The 18,912-nt window shown below is 41.4% G+C and overlaps 5 protein-coding genes and 2 non-coding genes across 10 annotated transcripts; 3 read left to right on the plus strand and 4 right to left on the minus strand.

The window, feature by feature from the left end:
* The first annotated feature begins 218 nt into the window (after positions 1-218).
* LOC108092705 (ethanolamine-phosphate cytidylyltransferase) lies at positions 219-8,076 on the plus strand. 3 transcript variants are annotated; one of them, XM_017192420.2, is made up of 7 exons: positions 219-700; positions 5,134-5,384; positions 5,443-5,509; positions 5,743-5,855; positions 6,574-6,737; positions 6,800-6,985; positions 7,046-8,076. In XM_017192420.2, exons 1-7 carry the CDS (start codon positions 615-617, stop codon positions 7,361-7,363), a joined length of 1,185 nt encoding a protein of 394 aa, XP_017047909.1. In that variant the 5' UTR covers positions 219-614; the 3' UTR covers positions 7,364-8,076. The 3 variants fall into 3 exon arrangements, with proteins under 3 accessions (XP_017047909.1, XP_017047912.1, XP_017047911.1); XM_017192423.2 differs by having other exon boundaries at positions 221-700; positions 6,631-6,737; XM_017192422.2 differs by having other exon boundaries at positions 222-700; positions 6,610-6,737.
* LOC108092706 lies at positions 8,010-9,503 on the minus strand. The gene has a single exon (XM_017192424.2). The coding sequence runs from the start codon at positions 9,000-9,002 to the stop codon at positions 8,103-8,105; it is 900 nt and encodes a 299-aa protein (XP_017047913.1). The 5' UTR covers positions 9,003-9,503; the 3' UTR covers positions 8,010-8,102.
* Positions 9,315-9,510, minus strand: LOC122320876. Its single transcript, XR_006245893.1, has one exon. It is a non-coding gene; the product is annotated as a U2 spliceosomal RNA (small nuclear RNA).
* Positions 9,511-9,824: 314 nt separating this feature from the next.
* On the minus strand, positions 9,825-12,764 carry LOC108092631 (leucine-rich repeat-containing protein 24). 2 transcript variants are annotated; one of them, XM_017192269.1, is made up of 4 exons: positions 12,731-12,764; positions 10,551-12,380; positions 10,197-10,490; positions 9,825-10,138 (listed from the first exon to the last, which is right to left on the minus strand). In XM_017192269.1, exons 2-4 carry the CDS (start codon positions 12,226-12,228, stop codon positions 10,098-10,100), a joined length of 2,013 nt encoding a protein of 670 aa, XP_017047758.1. In that variant the 5' UTR covers positions 12,229-12,380; positions 12,731-12,764; the 3' UTR covers positions 9,825-10,097. The 2 variants fall into 2 exon arrangements, with proteins under 2 accessions (XP_017047758.1, XP_017047759.1); XM_017192270.1 differs by lacking the exon at positions 12,731-12,764 and adding an exon at positions 12,553-12,578.
* A 487-nt stretch (positions 12,765-13,251) lies between these two features.
* Positions 13,252-13,447, plus strand: LOC122320875. Its single transcript, XR_006245892.1, has one exon. It is a non-coding gene; the product is annotated as a U2 spliceosomal RNA (small nuclear RNA).
* A 190-nt stretch (positions 13,448-13,637) lies between these two features.
* On the minus strand, positions 13,638-17,225 carry LOC108092723 (actin-binding protein IPP). Its single transcript, XM_017192452.2, has 5 exons — positions 16,370-17,225; positions 16,113-16,304; positions 15,027-15,871; positions 14,716-14,971; positions 13,638-14,640 (listed from the first exon to the last, which is right to left on the minus strand). Exons 1-5 carry the CDS (start codon positions 16,829-16,831, stop codon positions 14,506-14,508), a joined length of 1,890 nt encoding a protein of 629 aa, XP_017047941.1. The 5' UTR covers positions 16,832-17,225; the 3' UTR covers positions 13,638-14,505.
* A 259-nt stretch (positions 17,226-17,484) lies between these two features.
* LOC108092744 (peptide chain release factor 1-like, mitochondrial) lies at positions 17,485-18,850 on the plus strand. The gene has a single exon (XM_017192473.2). The coding sequence runs from the start codon at positions 17,571-17,573 to the stop codon at positions 18,747-18,749; it is 1,179 nt and encodes a 392-aa protein (XP_017047962.1). The 5' UTR covers positions 17,485-17,570; the 3' UTR covers positions 18,750-18,850.
* The last annotated feature ends 62 nt before the right edge of the window (positions 18,851-18,912 follow it).

Genomic DNA, 18,912 nt, shown 5'->3' on the forward strand with positions numbered 1-18,912 from the left:
TATTATTAAATCTACACAAGATGTTACTTAGAGCAGTAACCATTAATTAATAGATATAAATATTTTTGGCAAAACGTTAAAAGCTACTAAATAAAATAAAATGTTCTCTAAGAAGTTTCCTAAATCAGCTGTTGTTGGTTTCACAGCGCAATACTTGGAATTTATTGTGGGGTTAGCGGGTGTTGGTTTATTTAACAAAACCGTTTACGGTCACTCTGCTCTCACGGTATTTGCGATTGCGAGAAAAAAATGAAAGAATTGAAAACCATCCAAGTACACCGCTCAAACGCCCCGAAGAAGCTCCCATGCGCCCGCGCGCTGATAACGCCAGTCTGAGAATCTGACTCCCGATTCCCATTCCGATTCTATTCCGTTCCGAATCCACGAAAACTGAGTAGCTCGGGCAATTATATTTATATAGCGGGCGCCGTCGTAGCTCAGAACAAATAATACACAGCTCTCGAAGCGTGAACGTCGTCGAGTTTCAGTTTCCGCCTTGAAAAATCAAACAAAACAAAAACGCCTTTCGTTTTCGCTCTCAATGTGTGTCTTGAAAACCGGGTTCTAAATTGAAGATTCGAAAAGTCAATAACAACATAATAAAAGCAATCGATATGGAGGACAAGCGGGCAAATGGCGATACCAGTTCCTGTAATGGACACTCCAAGAAGAAGGACGTTCGCGTTTGGTGCGACGGATGGTAAGTTATGAGTCATGTTCTTGGGGAAGTCTTATTTTCTGGCCTCCAAATGTCTGACAACTAACGGTTTCCATTGCGTCACGTCACTCGTTACTCAGCGGTAACGGTACAGTGAGTCAAAGTAGAACAATTCCACGTCGGTCTTCCCATCAATACCAATAGCGGTAATCAGCTACCGATAAATAATCTTCATTTGTTGTGAGGCGTGCAAAGTGTTCAGGGTTTTCTCAGTTGATTAGCGAATATGTGTGGAACTGTTTGAAATAGTCTCAGTTTGCAGCTCTAATAGGCACTCATTGTCATCCGGCTAAAATGGCTATTTCAGGTTCAAGGCCTCCCAGTTTTGAAATATCTGTACTTTTCACAGAACATTAATCTTTGGGTATAATATTTATTTTTATCTCTGCTAATTATGTTTTTTATGAAAGTAACAAAACTTCCGTTAATTCTAGTTTATACAGTGATAATTTCAACCAATTTTTAGATCTTTAAACTTTACTGTTTAATATTTATATATAGTACAACTTTTTATGCAATGCTATAGATGTATAATAAACCATATGCCACAGTATTTTATAAACACATAATATATACTTTGGGTGCTGCCTATATATCCATTGACGCACTCCATTGTTTTTGGTGGCCATCAAATTGTTCTATATGCACTGCGCTCTCCTATAATTATTTGATTTCGTGCAATGCAACGTCGGTGGGAACCGGTTTATCTTTATCGGGAATGACGCATTAGACAGCGATATGGATAGATGGCCTACCATAACAAGTTTGTCTGCTCTATCAGACGGCAGGAATTTCCTCAATTGTGGCTTCCGCCAAACGTTTTATAAATAAGAAAAAAACCAAAACATACATATCTATTGTTTATGCTCGCCCTCTATTTATTCTCTTTTTTCTCTGAGTTCCACTCACCATATAAACAATGGCATACGCCCAACAAACAAAAATATAATCGTACGATTCTCTGTATGTATGCGATACATGCTGTAGCTAACCCACTGTACCGGAGCAGCCGCGTCCGCTTTCCTTATATTTTTTGAGGAGCTTTACATTTTTGAGGGCTGCGTTTACGTGGCCCTTGTTGACTGTGGCTGTCCGCCGGTTGTCCCAAAACATCACGTGATTTTAGGCCTGCGCATGCCTCGTCTTAGCCTTTCCCACACCCAGTTTGCACCACCATCATTGCCATTGCCATCGGCATCGCCATTGACCCACAATACACAGTCGTCATCGTCTGGCGGTCTTTTATTTGCTTAATTTAATTGGCATTTTGCCGGGCTTCCCTTTACCCTGAATTATAATCGTAAGGGATCGGCTTATTTCAGGAGGTAATTTAAATTATAACCGCTACTTGTCAAGGGAGCGGAACTATATTCAGTTCGTTTTACTCTGTGAGAGAGGAAATTGTAGATCAGCGTCTAAATTTATTTCTGTATATAGTCATGTAAATAATTTAGGTACCTACATACAATGTGCTTTATTTTCTTTAAACCCTACACTATGTAGCTAAGATTGCTCTTGTTAAACTATGACCCCTACTTTTGTACTTGTTCCAGTCTATAAAAAAATGGAAGCCATAGCTTATACTGACAGTACTTCTGTCACCTAATTTATAGAGAGCAATTCATTAAAAACATAACATAAAACATAGAACATAAATCTATCAACTTCATAATCGTTTCCGGGTTTTTTGTCGATCTACTCTCCCTTAGCCTCCATAGTCAATAGGTCACACCTTGCCAGTGTAGAAGTCCTCCAGCTGGAGCTGATAAGGCTGACCGAGAAAGCACCGCATTAAAACCAGATTAACAAAGCTGAACAGCCACATCAGCTGCTTCTTCGGCGAATAACAAAAACAAAAAGTATAAACAATATTTTTGTGGAATCTGCCCATTAACCCATCAGATGGGGAGCACATGTGTATGACTTGGACCCAAATATTCTAATCAGCAGAGATTGATCATTGACGCAAGCAAATGCTCTTGCTACTACCTCCTTTCTGCCAGAGTCAATGAACCTGGTCTCTGGCGGCAGCCAGTGGGGAAAAATACAAATGAATGGGGCTCTCGTAATACTGTAAGAGAGCTGTGGGGCCTCACACATCTAGTGGGTCTACGTCGAACGACTACCCCTCGAACTCAAGCCTGGGGTCCGTTGTCAGAGCACAAACTCTACGGAGAATCGCGTGATATTTTTTAATCAGCAAACGGGCGTCGGCGTTGCTGTCGCTTGTGTGCCGCTACTTTTTGCCCACTCAATTGATTAAGCGGCCCCTGGGTCTGTTCTACATATAGAGTACAATGCTATATTGTATGTTATGTACGTACATTCGGCACAGATTTATTTATACTGCAAAAATCTCCGGGAGCAAAGGTTTTTGCTTCGATTAATGAATGGCCCACGTTTTTACTAGATGCTTTCTCGTCTTCGATTTGTTACTATCGGGACAAATCAAGCTTGTTAATCAATTGCTTATTTTTAGGTTAGTACTAGTATTGATGTCGATGGAATTTTTACTAAAAATAATTTCATTTCGACATAAATTAGCTTAACTTTAAAATCTTAGTAGAACCATTCCTCCCGCCTTTTAAACGGAATTTCCTTATCTTTTTCGACCAAATATTTCGTATTTCACCCTTAATCGATAACAGTAAAAAGGCGGGCCTGATAATGATGACGTTTTTAGTCTTATCATAAACAATTTAGTAAAGTGGTTACGTTTTGCATCATGTGTTTATTATAATAGGTCATTGTGATATTTATATTTGAAATCAATGAATATTGAAGCTAAAAATAATACTTCTAAAGTAATGCCTATGAATGCTAATTAATCTGGTTATAAATAAACAATCAAAAAAAAAAAGTTTGCATAACAATCAATCATCTGTTCTGACAGCAGCAATTTTAAAGTAATATATCTTTTGGAAAAAAAGCCAATAAAAAGTAATAAACAACCATTGATTTGCGTAGTGCAATCAATGAAGCACAATAAAAAATAGAAATTGGCCCGACTATGCGATTGTATTAATGACTCGTAGCGTCAAAGGGTATTCTATCCAAGTTGATATTCAAGTTAAATTGTAGTAATATCAATTTGGTAGCCTAGTAATATTAATTCGATATTTTAGTAGTATTTTTTACACTTTACTAGTAGTTACCTGTCCTAGTTATGACTAAGTAGCGATAAAAGTTGCTAGGCCCATTTAAAGCGTTAATCTTAGCAACTGGTATCTGACAGTCGAGGCGATCGACTCTCTTCGAGTACTAAAATTCGGTTCCGTAGTAAATACCTTCATAATTGGTGTTAAATGCAATTTGAGCAGCGGCTCACGTCCCCCAGCTGTATTATCGCTTTCCCAAGCCAAACAAAATTCAGGCCAGGGCACGTGTGCCTATAACCATAATGCCTAGAATCGAGGGAGAATGTAAACAAGCTGAGTGGCGCTATTTGCGAATATGTGGCCACTGAAAACGCTGACGTAGCGTCGTTCACAATTGCAATTAGAATTGCAAAACGCTGAGAAACACCATTGAAATCTCCCGTCCTGGTTGCTCAATCTCTCAACATTGTTTGGTTGTTTTCTTTTTTTTTTTTTTTTTTGCGAACCAACTCTGATGATCGAGTCCAAAGATCAATCTTGACCAATGCACCGCAAAAGTGGAGCACGCAAACCGCCTGGGAATTGCCACCAGTCAGGCGGAGCTACTGGTCATTAAAAGCACTCGACCAGACATCATTGACGCGCTTCGACAGCGGCTTATGTAAATTATGTAAATGGCTTGGCCGAATGAGTTTATTGCTTTTTGCACTGGGTCATAAGCAGTACAACTCGGCCAAAGGTTTCATCCGAGGGTACCTGGTTTTTACCATTACCATTATCAGGATTCCAGCAGAGCGTGAACAAACAAACAATTAAGATTTACCAAAATATTTGTAAACCCAATGCTACACATTTTGGTTGCATCCAAATACGTACATAAAGTATGATTATTTAACAGCAGCGAAGAACATAACTGATTACGAGGTATTATTTATGCCGTTAAACTAATTAAGGGGATTTTCCGTTGTCAATTCCAAGCGAATATTGTTTTTTTTTGAACACGCCTCGACTTTAAGCGAGGCTTATCTCGCACGCTCACAAATTCGCTAATTTTATGAAATATGTGCCATTTTCTGAGTCATATTCGTCAAGGTCGGACGTTGCCAGTGCATGTTACACTTATCTCAGCAATTGTTTAACTTCCCCGAATAGGAAACTTCGTTTCCGGCGACAATAACCCCGTTCATGTCTCGATAATGGTAGCAAATGAAGTTTGTCTGCTTGTTCGTGGCACACTCCTGATAAAAAGATTGCTGTATCTACTTGTTTCGTCTGAGAACTCTAGTAATTGTATGTTGTTTCATTTTTTCTGAACAGCTATGATATGGTGCACTTCGGGCACGCCAATTCGCTGCGACAAGCCAAGGCTCTTGGCGATAAAGTAATTGTGGGGATTCACACCGACGAGGAGATCACCAAGCACAAGGGACCACCTGTCTTCACCGAGGAGGAGCGTGTCAAGATGGTCAAGGGCATCAAATGGGTGGATGAGGTCGTCCTCGGAGCTCCGTACGTCACCACACTGGAGGTCCTCGACCAAAACAACTGTGATTTCTGTGTACATGGCGGTGGGTACAAGGAATACTTATATATCAAGACAAATTCTAAACATAGCATTCTTTGCAGATGATATTACAATGACTGCGGAAGGAGTGGACACATATCATTTGGTCAAATCAGCCAATCGCTATAAGTAAGTATATACAGACATGTTTTCTAGGTATTAGAAATCATAATGCTGCATTGGCAAAATACATCTTATGTCCAGTTACTTTTCTGTTTCGAAATTAAAGAAATGAATTGAATATAATCTTTATCTTTATCGATTTGTTTCACTTAACATTTAATGCTCTTCAAGCAACCGTAAAATTCGTATGACCTTTGACTTTCACAAACTAATACTTGATTTTCTTGTGCTCTTTTCAGGGAAGTCAGACGCACAGCTGGCGTTTCGACCACCGACTTGGTTGGCCGCATGTTGCTCCTGACACGAAACCACTTCCGTCAAGGATCCGCCGAATACGACATCGAGAAAGAAGGTAATTACAGCTTGTTTCAACGCTTTTTTTTAAGCATTTCATTTTAATATTCCTAAATCACAGCAAGCACATTTCCTGTTTTGTGCACCATCTTCATTGTTTTAATTTTTAACTACTTAATAATTAACAAAGACTAACTTTAGTTGTAAGATTTTAATTTTTTTGCACTCCTCCCTCCTGTCTTTCATCTCTTACTGTTGATCTTGTATATTGCTCTGCATGCTGTGCATAAAGTCAAGACGATCAATCAGTTCTAAGGATAAACCATTCAATACTGATATGTTTAGTTTATACCTGGCCACGCACGCTTAGTTTATGATTTTACTGTGATAGATTTCCTCCAACCGTTTCAACTTTTGTTTGCCATAGTTGAACGTAAATAACTTCTTGATTTATGTTGCTCTCTACAACTTTACTATTTCTCTTCTTTTTATTTCTATGTACGCACTGTTTACCACTAACAAAACTATAATATAATGTATGAAACCTATGAAAACTATGCTAAAACCTCAATATGCCAAATGTTATGTGCGTGTGCGCGCCCGCGAAACGAATCCAAAATGCCAAAAACCCAACGACCAACCTGCAATCAAATTATCCAAATCCGAATCCAAATCGAAATCAAATCCTAAACGTAAATGTTGCTATTTAATATACACACCTGCTCATTTGTCTGCGTTGCTTTACAATACCGATCAAAAACAAACACAAAAAACAGTGAAAATTTTAAAAAAACAAATGAAATCTCATCCAGGTTCTTCGAACATGGGCCAAGATTCGGCAGCCAAAAGTCCATGGACCGGTTGCAGTCAGTTCTTGCCAACTACACAGAAGATTATTCAGTTTAGCGATGGCAAGTCACCGAATCCTGGCGATAAGATCGTGAGTATAAAACCCTAATATATAGGAAATATAACATTACTCACCAAAATCTGCTATTTCAGGTTTATGTAGCTGGCGCCTTTGATCTGTTCCACGTTGGCCATCTCGACTTTCTGGAGAAGGCGAGAAAACTGGGCGACTATCTGATTGTTGGCCTGCACACAGATCCCGTGGTGAACTCCTACAAGGGCAGCAACTATCCAATCATGAATCTGCACGAGCGCGTTTTAAGCGTTTTGGCCTGCAAAGTAAGATTAAATCGGCTATTTTAATTTGCCTCCTGATGTATATTTTATTTTCTTCCTCAGTTTGTCAATGAAGTTGTAATTGGAGCTCCTTACTGCGTAACCGAGGAGTTGCTGGAACACTTCAAAATCGATGTCGTCTGCCATGGACGCACACCCATTGCGCTGGAGGACGGAAAGTGCGATCCGTATGCCATACCCAAGACGCGAGCCATCTTCGAGCTAATCGACTCCGGCAACGAGATGACCACCGAGCGAATCGTGGAGCGCATCATCTCACATCGACTGGAGTACGAGCGACGCAACCAGGCCAAAGAAAAGAAGGAAATCGAGGCCTTTGAGGCTCTTCAACGCCAAAAGCAGACCCAAAAGGCCGGCTAGCCGGAACTAGATTCCGACTTCTCACACTAGACGGATGTTTTTATTTATATTTTAGTTGCGTTTTTTTAGTTTGTTTCGTTCAGTTGTCAGCTTTTAAATAATGGCGATTTTGGTTTGTTGCGTTCAAAGCGATCCGACTGCTGCCAAATCGCGCCGTGAGGCCATCAAATTTTTTAACTGGCCCCGACCCAGCGGAAAGCTCGCTCGTTTTCTAGTACAATTTTTAAACTGCTGCGGGTCGCACAGGCGGCTCTTAGCAAGCCTTATTGATATCAAGTTATATACATCTATATATATATATTTGTAACACCCTAATATAGCATATTTAAAATCTAAATTTTATGTATGTAAGCTCAAAATTTGTAAATTCTACTTTCTATGTATGTAAGTGTTGTGAAGCAAATTCAAGTCATGATTGAAATAATAACTACAAAATTGTACGAAATATATGTAAGGCGAATAGCAAAGATACACTGTGACATGTTATCCAAAAGGCGAGGTTGGCGAGAGCGAACTTCGTATGAATTGTATATAAAGTACAGCAATGTAACGCGAGTAGGATGTCCGGATCAGGAAATAGCTGCTTTTATCAAATGTAATCTCCGATACTTTGTCCTTATTTATTAACGCATATGCTAAGTGCAAGTTCAAGTTTTATGTTTCAATGTTTAATCTTAGACTAAATACAAGGCCAAAAATATTGCAAACTCCAATTTATCATTTTCTGGTATTTGTTTTATCAAATTCTTGATTCGCTGATGACCTTTAGTTCCACGGTAAGCAGTTGCTGACACACATCCAGATCCATTAGTTCTCGGAGATCCTCGAAGCTAATGAGGATCACATTGCTGTCCGTTTTGATGAACTCGCTGCAGGGTTGGTTAGCCGACCAGGGAAAAATAGAGCGGGCCTTGATGAGTTTGGAGTAATAACGTGGGGATTTAGCCGGTTGGACCAGTAGGCGCAGCTTGATGGACACATCCTGCAAAGGAGTTGACACCCAAAGGGCCAGGACATCGCACTTGACCCGTTTCTTTTGCCACAGCATCGAGTGGGCGGTGCGGCAGGCAAAGACCATTAGGGCACCGTGCTGTGAGTACTGGCGATATTCCGCTGGCAAATGGGTGTTCCGGTGGCATTTCAGGGGATTGAGTCCTGTGCGCCGATAGCCATAGACACCCAGCAGCGAGTTGATATCGCTTTCTAAGCTGCTGAAATGGCAGGTTAGCGTCGCCTTTTTACCCGCCTCCAGTTCAAAGAAGGGAACTCCCATTCCCGGCAGATGGTCCCTTAGATAGTGACCCAACAGACCACAGGGTTCCATAAAGCATTTGCATTCCTGACAGGGACATGGAACCAGAGACATTCGTGCCCACGGTGAACTGCTGTGCGGCAACACAAACAGCGGGATTCGTCTGCTCCTCGGCGTTTCGGTGAGGTTCTCTAAGCGCTTTAGGTGGAGAAGTTGCTCCTCGGAAGATGAAGCCACCGGTATGGGCAGCCGGCAGTTGGAAAAGTGCTTGGTGTACAGTAGACTTTGCATCTCTTGGAGGCGCTGCTTCCGCCGCTCCTGGCGTTTTTGGCTTCTGCTTCTCCTATCTCCATCTTGGTTTGCTTTGGAGGTGGATGCCGCAGACATGTTGGAAAAGAATTTTAGCCAAACTTACACAAATAACATAATTTTGAAGCCTAAAAGTCTAAAACTGACAAAGTCTAAATTACTACTAATTTTAATTCAGTTTCGGGCTGAGTTATGATTTGGTCCCTGCAGTTTTCGGTCATCCCAATCACCGAAAATTTTCGGGAAAATCTGACATCCATGCAAAGGAGACACTAATCGACTTTCAAGAAATCAAACATTTTAATTGCAGTTTCCTTAAGAATCTTACTAAATCAGGGCAAAATTGCCGATCAAGTTTAACCTGATTTCTTTTTAAAATAACATTTATTATTAAGTTGGGCCGAAATCCCGGCGGTACTGCAATACCGGGCCCACCCGCGACAGAGGTGGAGCAAGCTCCTAGCACTCCGTCTGATTCCAAAAATCAGTTTAACATTTGTTGTCCTCCAATGGAGGAACTATCAGATGTTAAGCTGATAAGAACAGATACTACACTTTGATCTTAGCCATAAGGCCGAGAAGCGATAACTTGAAACGGAAAATCAGCAGGCTCTCAATGAGCAAACTGTTAGAACATGTTGAGAATTGTATGTAGAGAAATTTGAAATTAAGGATGTAGGGAGAAAGTGCAGTCTACCTGAATGGGTGGAAGGGATGTAGGTAATGTTGGTTCAGGTAACAAAAGGACAAGAATAAGTTCACCCTACTGCGGGGATCGAACAAAATTAGTCATGAAATTTAATGGAAAAATTAATTTTGTTATTCCCAATATCTCTTTTAACTTTAAATTAAAATTTTTAGGGAATTATAAAAACTTGATTAATTTACTTTTAATTAAAAGGCATCACCTAAAACTTTATTATTTCGTTTTTTGTTCACTTTTAGTGTGTGGGCTAAAACACTTAGAATCATGTAAATAAATATTCTTATAATATTTACGGTTTAAAATACATCAATAACTACCAGAAATAAGGCGAGGTACATTTTTCTTGATTATGTATCAAGTGTGAATCTACTAAATCCTTTTTGTTAAGGACTCAAAGAGGTAGGGTGTGACGTTGATGATTAAGATTCCAAATCCGGGGACAGACTTAATTCAAATGACATCGGAGGTTATGGTGGTTTTGCAGCTGTCGGTGGTTTGACCATGTCGGCTGGGTAATAAAAATAAATTGGCTTTTAATTTGTATTTAATTCTTTAGGAATTCTCACCACTACGAGACTGCCGTTCCTTTTTATTGCTATTATCATTTATTCGAATGCTGCCGTACTTTTCCTTTAGGTACTTTTGCACATTGGTATTGTACTTGCTGCGGGAATTAATTTTTGATTGGTTTGGTGGACCCGAAAGTTCTTCATTGTTTTTAACTATGTTAAGGGCAGTGGGGTCATTTGAGGACAAAAGGTCCGGTTGATGTTCATCGATTTTGCCGGTTCTTTTAGAGCTTCCTGTTGAAATCGTACAACTCTTAACATCGAAGCTTTGAGGACTCCCATTGAGCTTGTCTTTAAAATTAAAAAAAAATATATTTAAACAAATAAATATTAATTAAATGACCTTTTTACCTTTCGGTTTGCGCTCTGCGTTGATTTTAACACCACAATTGTCTGATGATGTGTGAGCTGCCTGATTGTCAAGGTATTCAAAGTAACTATTTCTATTTAATCTCACGCCTTCATTTCTTCTCGTTGTAAGTTGATCGTCTTGGTACATTTCGTTGTCATTAGAACTTGGGGATTTAAATAAGGAGTAGCTTTTACTAGATGCTCCATTGGCAGCATTCAATTGATCTAGCCCCATTTTTCTTCCTTGAATAACTCCAGAGCTTAAGGCGCTAATTCCATTAGTATCCTCGCTTCCGAACTCCTGGGCGGGAAAACTGGTTGGTTGCAAATACGGATGCTGATTGGGATGAAATTGCTTGAAACGCTTGAAAATCAAGCATGTTACCAGCGACAGAAATATGGACATACAAAGAAATCCTATTGCTATCATACAAATTATGGCAAAGATGTTGGTGTCGATCAAAGGAATTCGCGGCATGTCCTTTTGCACCACCACGCTTATGTGCACCGAATCCTTGCCTCCAGGATTCTCAGCTAGACATGTATAAATGCCCTCATCGCTTTTCTTGGCATTCACTATGGTGAGACGTGATACGAACACATGGTTTCCGAAACTCTGAACCTTTGGTTCATTTTCCCGCAACATTTCTATATAAATGTGCTGCTTTTGTTGAAATTTTGCCGGCTTAGAGCGCGACTCGTATACTTGATTGTTGTAATCCCAGGCAACGACCGTATTGGGAGATCCATGCACCCTGCATATCAGCGTTACATTCTCCTTGGAAGTGTTGATGGAAGTACCGAGTGTGGGATACACTATCTTGGGCTTACAGGCAAATGCCTCTGGTTCATCCTCGATCCACAGTCGACCACGAAGTTGCAAAGGATAATGGCAGGCTGTGGGTGGGGTATATAGATTCATGTCTATAACGTAGTTGCGAAACAACTGAAGATCGCAGGTACAATTCCAGGGATTTTCGACCAAAGATAAAGCTGTTAGTTTACTGAGCCCTTGAAAACTTTCCACTCTCAGTTTCTTCAGCTCATTATTGTCGAGATATATCTGTGATAGAAGCGGAACTCCCACGAAAGCCTGTACATCGATACTCATCAGGCGGTTACTCTTCAGTTCGATCTTGTGCAGATACTTGAGGTTACGAAAGACCCCACTCCGTATTGTTTGTATTAGGTTGCCATTTAAGAATAAAGCCCTCACTTTGGACAGACAGTCGAAGACATTGGGTAGCAGTTCTTTAAGTAGATTATGGGACAAGTCAAGCTCAATCAAAATATTCAGTTGGGTGAAACTTTGCTGGTGGATGTGTTTCAGTGTTCCATTTCGTATCAGTAGCTTCTGCAGATTCTGCAAGTGATTCGTAGAAAAGGCGTTCTCCTCCAGATAAAATATGTGATTGTGTGATAAGTCCAGTACTTGAACTTCCGGACTGAGGTATTCTGGCACTCCACTGAGACTCAAGTTGCGACAATCGGCCGTCTTTTTACCGGAGTTCCATTTGCAGTTACAGTTTCCACAATCCATCAGCCAGTCCGCACTGGCACTTCGAAGTATAAGAATCAAACAAAAACTCTTTAACAGGAAGAGCAACAGGTGTTTACAGGAAGGAGTTAGTAGATCGAAGTTTTGTTTGTTTTGGCTTAGTAAACTTTGAATAGCCATTGATTATTTGTAAGAAACTTCTACTACCACTTTCCCAGATCGACTGGGTTATTGTTTGCCGCACATCTAAAATACTTTAATTAATTATTCTTCATGTCCAATGTCCGGAGTCATTTATATTTTTGTTTTTCATTAATATTCCGAGATCCATCCTGTATAAATAAAAGAAAATATGTTTTTATTGCTGTTTGCATAAAGACATTTTTTTTCAGGTTTATTATTAGCTTTTAGGTATCCTGCGAGAGAAAACAAAAAATAGAAAACAAACAAATCAAATATTCTATGTGTGTCTGCTAAATATCGAATTCCCATGGCGTCCATTACCTTACTCAAGGGAACTGCAGCTTCAAGGCCACTTTTCCTGTTTTCATGGTTTCAGTTTCGAATGAAAACATTGGAAAATGGCGTGTAGATGGGTGCGTGACACTGGCCGTAGCAAAACAAAAAAAACTGCACTTTGTTGGCTTACCAGATATTAAAAAACAATATAAGTTTACTATACCGTCACGCCTAGACCTGCCGTTAAAGAAATTCACCCAAAGACCTCGGCGTATATCCATCAACTGTTTTTATGATTTTTTACTGCCCCATTTACCAGAGGGTTAACAGTGATACTGTGCTCGCGCATGTCCAATAGGCACCCAACTTTTGCCTCCTTTTATGTAAATTAACATTCGGTAGTTGTTCTAATTATTTTACTTTTAGTTGGGCTTATATTAGAGACAGATGAAAAGAATATGAAATTTAAACAAATAAAAAACGAATTTTTAAATATGTACTTATAATAAGCACAAATTATTTAAATTATTTTAAAAGTATTCCTATCTCGTATTTATAAATAAAAGGTTGATAAACAAGGAAAAAATCAAACGCTACCTCCATGCGATTTACAGTAAACAAAGAAGCAACCCCCTAAAGTGTGCTACAGCGACTGAAAAAATATTTCGTGTGCGCGTACTTATAATTCCCAACTGGTTTTAACAGTTTGCTCATGGAGAGCCTTGTGATTTTCCGTTTCTGGTTATCGCTTCTCGGCCTTATGGCTAAGATCAAAGTGTAGTATCTGTTCTTATCAGCTTAACATCTGATAGTTCCTCCATTGGAGGACAACAAATGTTAAACTGATTTTTGGAATCAGATGGAGTGCTAGGAGCTTGCTCCACCTCTGTCGCGGGTTGGCCCGGTATTGCAGTACCGCCGGGATTTCGGCCCAACTTAATAATAAATGTGAAACTTCTAACTCTTTAGTGAGTTTGGTTGGATGGAATGTCCATTGGAAGTGTGACGTGGTAATAGCAAATCGGCCAAATATCCGTGTTGTTTTAACTTTTCGGTTTCGTATTAACTTTTTCGGTTCAGGTTGGAATGAAGAATTTGATCGCCTCCATATAAAGAAAGAACACGGAATGTTTAAGTTGTTAGTTAATAATTCGTATATTTATTTCGATAATACACCTATTATGAATACAGTTCGCTTTTTGATTGTTTGTATTATTTTGCTTCGTACAGTAAGGACCTTTTCTCAACTTCAGGCTATAGATTCTTGTTAAATGAGGGGAAATTTAAATCTTAAAGGTAAGTTGTCTTAGTTACGACGAAATATTTGTAAAAATTGACAACAAAAGATTTGTTTTGGAATAAAGTTGAATTATGGTATAATAGGAGTTAAAAAAGTATAAATCAGGGGAATATATTGCAATGCTGTTGAGCCAGTTTTGACTTTACTGACATGAAGATGAGAAAACGCCCCCGCAATCCATACAATTACAAAGTTCTGTGGAGATACGCTCTTCTCACGGGCGCCGCAATCATTGTTCCTAACACTCCAATCCGCATTCAACAATAAAAGTAAAGGATTTGAAAGTAAACAAAAAAATCGATTCAAATAATGTTCAGCAATTACGATACGTTAATATACTTTTTTCTCAAGGTGAATGCTTAGTTTTTCGGTGTTTGGTTTCGCTTTTTTAAAGGACAACTTCAACTACGGAACAATCTGAGGCTGGCTGTCTCCTTCGTGGCTAACTATTAGCATCTGTACTAACTGGCGAATAGCTGTGCTATGCTCCCACAAACAACATCAACCGTAACAACGCGCTTACATATCTTTGGCGAGAGACCACTACGTTCAATTAAATCGAAAAAAGGGAAGAGATTTGTGATGTGTGTAACGTATACAATGCCATAGAGCTACAGTTAAAGAGTGTTTTACGTGTGGGTTATGCTTAAAACGACGAAAGATTTTGTGTTTGACCATCTCGATCCAGTCCACCGGCCTTAAACGACCACTGCCCCAGCCTCCGAACGGCTAACTGGTAGATCGGGGCAATTTTTCCAGGTGTCCGACAGCGGATCATAGCATTCGACAGCGTTTATGGTCACTTGTGCTCGGTAAAAGTTTACCTCACAGGGCTGATAAAGAAAAAATATAAATTAGAGGTGTTTTGTTAAAATACTGTGGTATATATTTAATTTGATTATAGTAACCTGATCACCGCCAGCTACGTAAAGGAGCCCATCGGCAGCAGCCACGGCAGGAATTGCTCTGGGCACGTTAAGTGCACACACGGTCGTCCATTTGTCCTCATCAAAGCTGTAGCGTTCCACAGAGCTGAGAATGTCCTGGCTAATACTGCTGCCGCCAACCACATACAAGTAGCGATCCAGAACAGCCACGCCCATTTGGCAGCGGGCCGTTTGCATGCTGGCCAGCTCGGTCCACTCTTTGGTCACCGGATTGTAACTGCAATTATTACATGAATTAGCTAAATCAACTCAAATATTATTTCGATAAAAACCTAATCAGATCCGGAAGATGACGTGTTGTTGTTGTGCAACCACCCACGATGTAGATGAGACCCTCGAAACTGACGACACCCATGCTGAATCGAGGCTGCGGCATGCTACCCATTAACTTCCAGAGATCCTGCTCCGGATCATAGCATTCCATAGAGCCACCAATATCGTCGCCAATCCAACCGCCAACGGCAAATAGATTTCCGCCCATTGTGCATAGACCAAACTCGCATCGAGGCACAATCATTGGGGCAATCGGTTGCCAAACGTCGTTCTGCGGATCATAGACCTCGCCATTGGCCAGAATCTGTGAACCACGCTCGCCTCCAACCACGTAGATCTTGCCATTCAATGCCGAAACGCCCGGCAAGATGCGTCCCACTTCCATGGGTGCCGTTTCCGTCCACTCGCGCCGGAATATATCGAACTTGGCCACCGTCTCGAAGATGCAATCAGCCGAGTTCCAAGTGCGCGGCGTGTCCCGATGAGATCCGCCAATGATATAGATGTTCTTCTTAGCCAGCTGGCGGGGACAGACGCGCAGTGGTACCAACTGGCCGCGCTTCGACGCAATGTCCCGGCAAATGGAGCGCAAGGCGATTTTCACCGACATGTCTCGGCAATCATCCTTCAGAGCCTTATCAATCACTTTCACGGGTACCAGGGCCATGCGAACGTGGGAGAGGATGTCGAATACGTAGCAACGGCGCTGCGTAACATCGTGTTTGATCCAGCGAAGAGCCGCCTGGAACACCTGCGACTCGGAGTCCACGCGAAGCAATTCGGAGTTCAGGAGCTGCGACAACAGAGTCTGTGGCGTTTCTAGGAACTCATCCTCAAGCGTTATCTGATTGGGGGAGGGAAAGTACAATTTAATAAATAAGACATTAACAACAAAAATATTAGTCCCCTTAAATATAAAAACCTTATAGTTAATAATTCTTGAAAAACATATATAAGTTGTAATTGTTAATTGTCTTTTCCAAGCATTAAACCAAACAAAACAGCCTATTCCATTAGTTTTAAGCTTTTTACTAAACCCTCTTTTAGTTGCCCACACATAAGCCCCTAAAGTGCTTCCAACTCACCGCTGGGAAATTGGCGTGGACAAAGGTCAGTGCACTCTTGGCCAACGACTCGCAGTTGTGGGCCTCTGCGAAGCGTAAAATGCCCAATGCATTGGAGGCGTGCAGCTCCCGGCAGAGGAACTCGCAACAGCCATCGACCACCTCGTTCAGCTGCAACATGTCGGCGGCAGCGAGGAGTTCCTGGACATTGGACTGTTGGAATATAACAAGGATTGGGGATGAGGGCGAAGCTAAGAAGACAAAGAATTAAGACTAACCTGGGTGATTTCGCAGCGACCCGTGTAGATGAAATCGAGCAGGATGTTCAGAATGTCGCCGTCGATGGTGTGCAGCACCACGGACTTTTGCTTGACCTCGTTCAACCCGAGTTCGGGCCGAAACATGGCCTCGAAATAGGCACTGGCTGCACTCAGGACCGCTCGGTGGGCACTCAACGTGGCCATTCCGGCGATGATCTCCACATCGCAGAATCGCGACTGTTCCCGCAGCTGGTTGAGATTCGAGAGCACCTTGAACGGGTACTGGGCATTGCAGTAGGAGGGAAGATTTGTGCGCTGGCTGGCCGTTGAGGTGGCTCCCAATCCCATATTTTGGCCAAAGAAGTCACCATCGCTGCCGGCGGTGGGACTCTGATTGGCATTCTGATTGGCGTTCGCATTCGGACTGGGATTGCCATTGTATTCGTGGTGGTGTATCTGGTATGTTTTCAACGGTGGCATTTCGTCGGCTGTTCTTTACTTTTCAGCGGATATGGGATATCGCCTTTATAAATGCACTTTTCAGGGGGCAACAGCTCAGACTTTTTACATTCAATTGTTTGGCTTAATTAAACTTAATTGCTGCACTCTGCACACTTCATCCGTTGTTGTTGTCCGTTCATTTTCCTCCAATCAGAAGGGGAACACACACACACCCACCCGCAATTCGAAACGCCAGCAAGCAAAAGAAGTTGGCATTTCACGAACGAAAACAACCGAAATCCGATTTTATTTTCTCTATTTCCCCATTAATACTAATCGGATAGTTTAACATTTACAAAACTCGCATATTTCTTTCAACCTTTTCAATGCACTTTTGTATGTAGAGCTGGAACAAAAATCGATGTTTCTCGGAATCTATCGATGTGCTCTGCAACTATCGATTTTCTTTACTCAAATATTGTAGTGGTGAGTTATACCGTTATCTTTAAAGCCGAGATTCGAAACAAAGAAATAGGTTCTACAAAATTCCCATTGTTATCATTACATTTTTCAAATACTTATAAAAATTTTAATACCTACCTCAAATAAAATTTAAGTTATCCTAATTCCATGGAAATAGAAATTATCTGATATACCAACTAAAAATATACCAAAATTGTTATCGCTGTTTACTCTTATCGTTTTATGGTCATCTCTTGTTGTTATTTAATTTTTACTTTTTACATTTTTCAAATTTTTCAATGAAAAATCTGACAAAATGCTGTCGCGTAAATTGATTAACCTTCGGCTGGGATGTATAATACGTCGATGGGCCAGCACAGATCCACTGAGCATCCAGAACGAAAAACTCCAGGCTTATTTGGAATCCTTACGGCAGGAGTACTATGCCGTTCGTGTAAGCGCCGCAGGAAATAGCAAATCCTACGCCCGCCTTGCTCAGCTGGAGGGCGTGGTTAGTGCTCTGGAGCAGCGACGCGTCCTTGAGCGGCACATTACTAGTGCAAAGGACATGGAGCTGGAAAAAGACGAGGATATGCGCCAACTGATGAAGGAAGAAAATGAAGTCTATGTGGATCTCCTGGACAAACAGGATCAAACGCTCTTGAAGGAATTACTCGCCCTGTCAGATGACGAGGCGTATCCAGCTTTGATCTTTGGCCTTAATGCCGGCGCCGGTGGCCAAGAAGCCATGCTCTTTGCCCAGGAACTTTACGAAATGTACACAAACTACTTTGACCACATGGGCTGGGATTGGGAGGAGTTCGCCAGCGAGTCCACCGACATCGGAGGCCTCCGTCACGCCAGCCTGATGGTCAGTGGGGAGGACGCCTACCGCTGGTTGCGCTTCGAAGCTGGAGTCCATCGGGTTCAGCGCGTTCCGGCCACCGAGAAGTCCGGACGCATGCACACCAGCACCGCCTCGATAACCGTGATTCCGCGGCCTGCCGACGTTCAAGTGAACATTGCCGAAAAGGACCTAAAAATCGAGACAAAGCGTGCAAGTGGCGCTGGTGGCCAGCATGTAAACACCACCGACTCGGCTGTCCGGATTGTTCACCTGCCCACGGGTCTAGCGGTGGAAGCACAATCGGAGCGGTCACAGCTAAAGAACCGAGAATTAGCCATGAAACGTCTTAGGTCGCGTCTTGTGCAGCAGCAACTAGAGAGCGCCGAGGCCAGTAAAATGGCCACTAAGAAGGCGCAACAGGGGAGTCTCAACCGCAACGAGAAAATCCGCACCTACAATTTCGTCCAGGATCGGATTACAGACCACAGAGTTCAAGGTGGTACGCTGCACAACCTAGACGGGTTTCTCAAGGGCGGCGATCAACTAAGTGGACTTATTGAGAAGCTTCAATTGGAGCAGAGAAAGGAACGACTGAAGGAACTCCTGGAAACGTGGCAGCCACCAAAAGAAGCTATTACAGAAAACTAGAAATCTTCTACTTTTGTTTGTTACTAGATATATATGTCGGCGCCTTACATTTTAAAGTCGTGCTAATTTTACAAACGAAATACATGGAAATTTGTACAGTGTTTTGCATTTAGATTTCTACACATACAAAAACTTTCCTTTTTCAAGAAAGCAAGTCAAAAAC

Source organism: Drosophila ficusphila, unplaced genomic scaffold (assembly GCF_018152265.1).
Source record: "Drosophila ficusphila isolate 14025-0441.05 unplaced genomic scaffold, ASM1815226v1 contig_127, whole genome shotgun sequence".
NCBI lineage: Eukaryota > Metazoa > Arthropoda > Insecta > Diptera > Drosophilidae > Drosophila > Drosophila ficusphila.

Bases quoted from the DNA above. Each gene is read 5' to 3' on its own strand.
- LOC108092706 (XM_017192424.2), bottom strand. From the start codon at position 9,002: ATGTCTGCGGCATCCACCTCCAAAGCAAACCAAGATGGAGATAGGAGA.
- LOC108092723 (XM_017192452.2), bottom strand. From the start codon at position 16,831: ATGCCACCGTTGAAAACATACCAGATACACCACCACGAATACAATGGC. The intron at 16,305-16,369 runs GTTAGTCTTAAT...ATATTCCAACAG, and splicing joins GTCGCTGCGAAATCACCCAG to TCCAATGTCCAGGAACTCCT. The intron at 14,972-15,026 runs GTTTTTATCGAA...TAATAATTGCAG, and splicing joins CATCTTCCGGATCTGATTAG to TTACAATCCGGTGACCAAAG.
- LOC108092744 (XM_017192473.2), top strand. From the start codon at position 17,571: ATGCTGTCGCGTAAATTGATTAACCTTCGGCTGGGATGTATAATACGT.
- LOC108092705 (XM_017192420.2), top strand. From the start codon at position 615: ATGGAGGACAAGCGGGCAAATGGCGATACCAGTTCCTGTAATGGACAC. The intron at 6,738-6,799 runs GTGAGTATAAAA...CTGCTATTTCAG, and splicing joins CGAATCCTGGCGATAAGATC to GTTTATGTAGCTGGCGCCTT. The intron at 6,986-7,045 runs GTAAGATTAAAT...TTTCTTCCTCAG, and splicing joins TAAGCGTTTTGGCCTGCAAA to TTTGTCAATGAAGTTGTAAT.
- LOC108092631 (XM_017192269.1), bottom strand. From the start codon at position 12,228: ATGGCTATTCAAAGTTTACTAAGCCAAAACAAACAAAACTTCGATCTA. The intron at 10,491-10,550 runs GTAAAAAGGTCA...TTAATTTTAAAG, and splicing joins CGCAGAGCGCAAACCGAAAG to ACAAGCTCAATGGGAGTCCT. The intron at 10,139-10,196 runs GTGAGAATTCCT...TTTATTACCCAG, and splicing joins GGAACGGCAGTCTCGTAGTG to CCGACATGGTCAAACCACCG.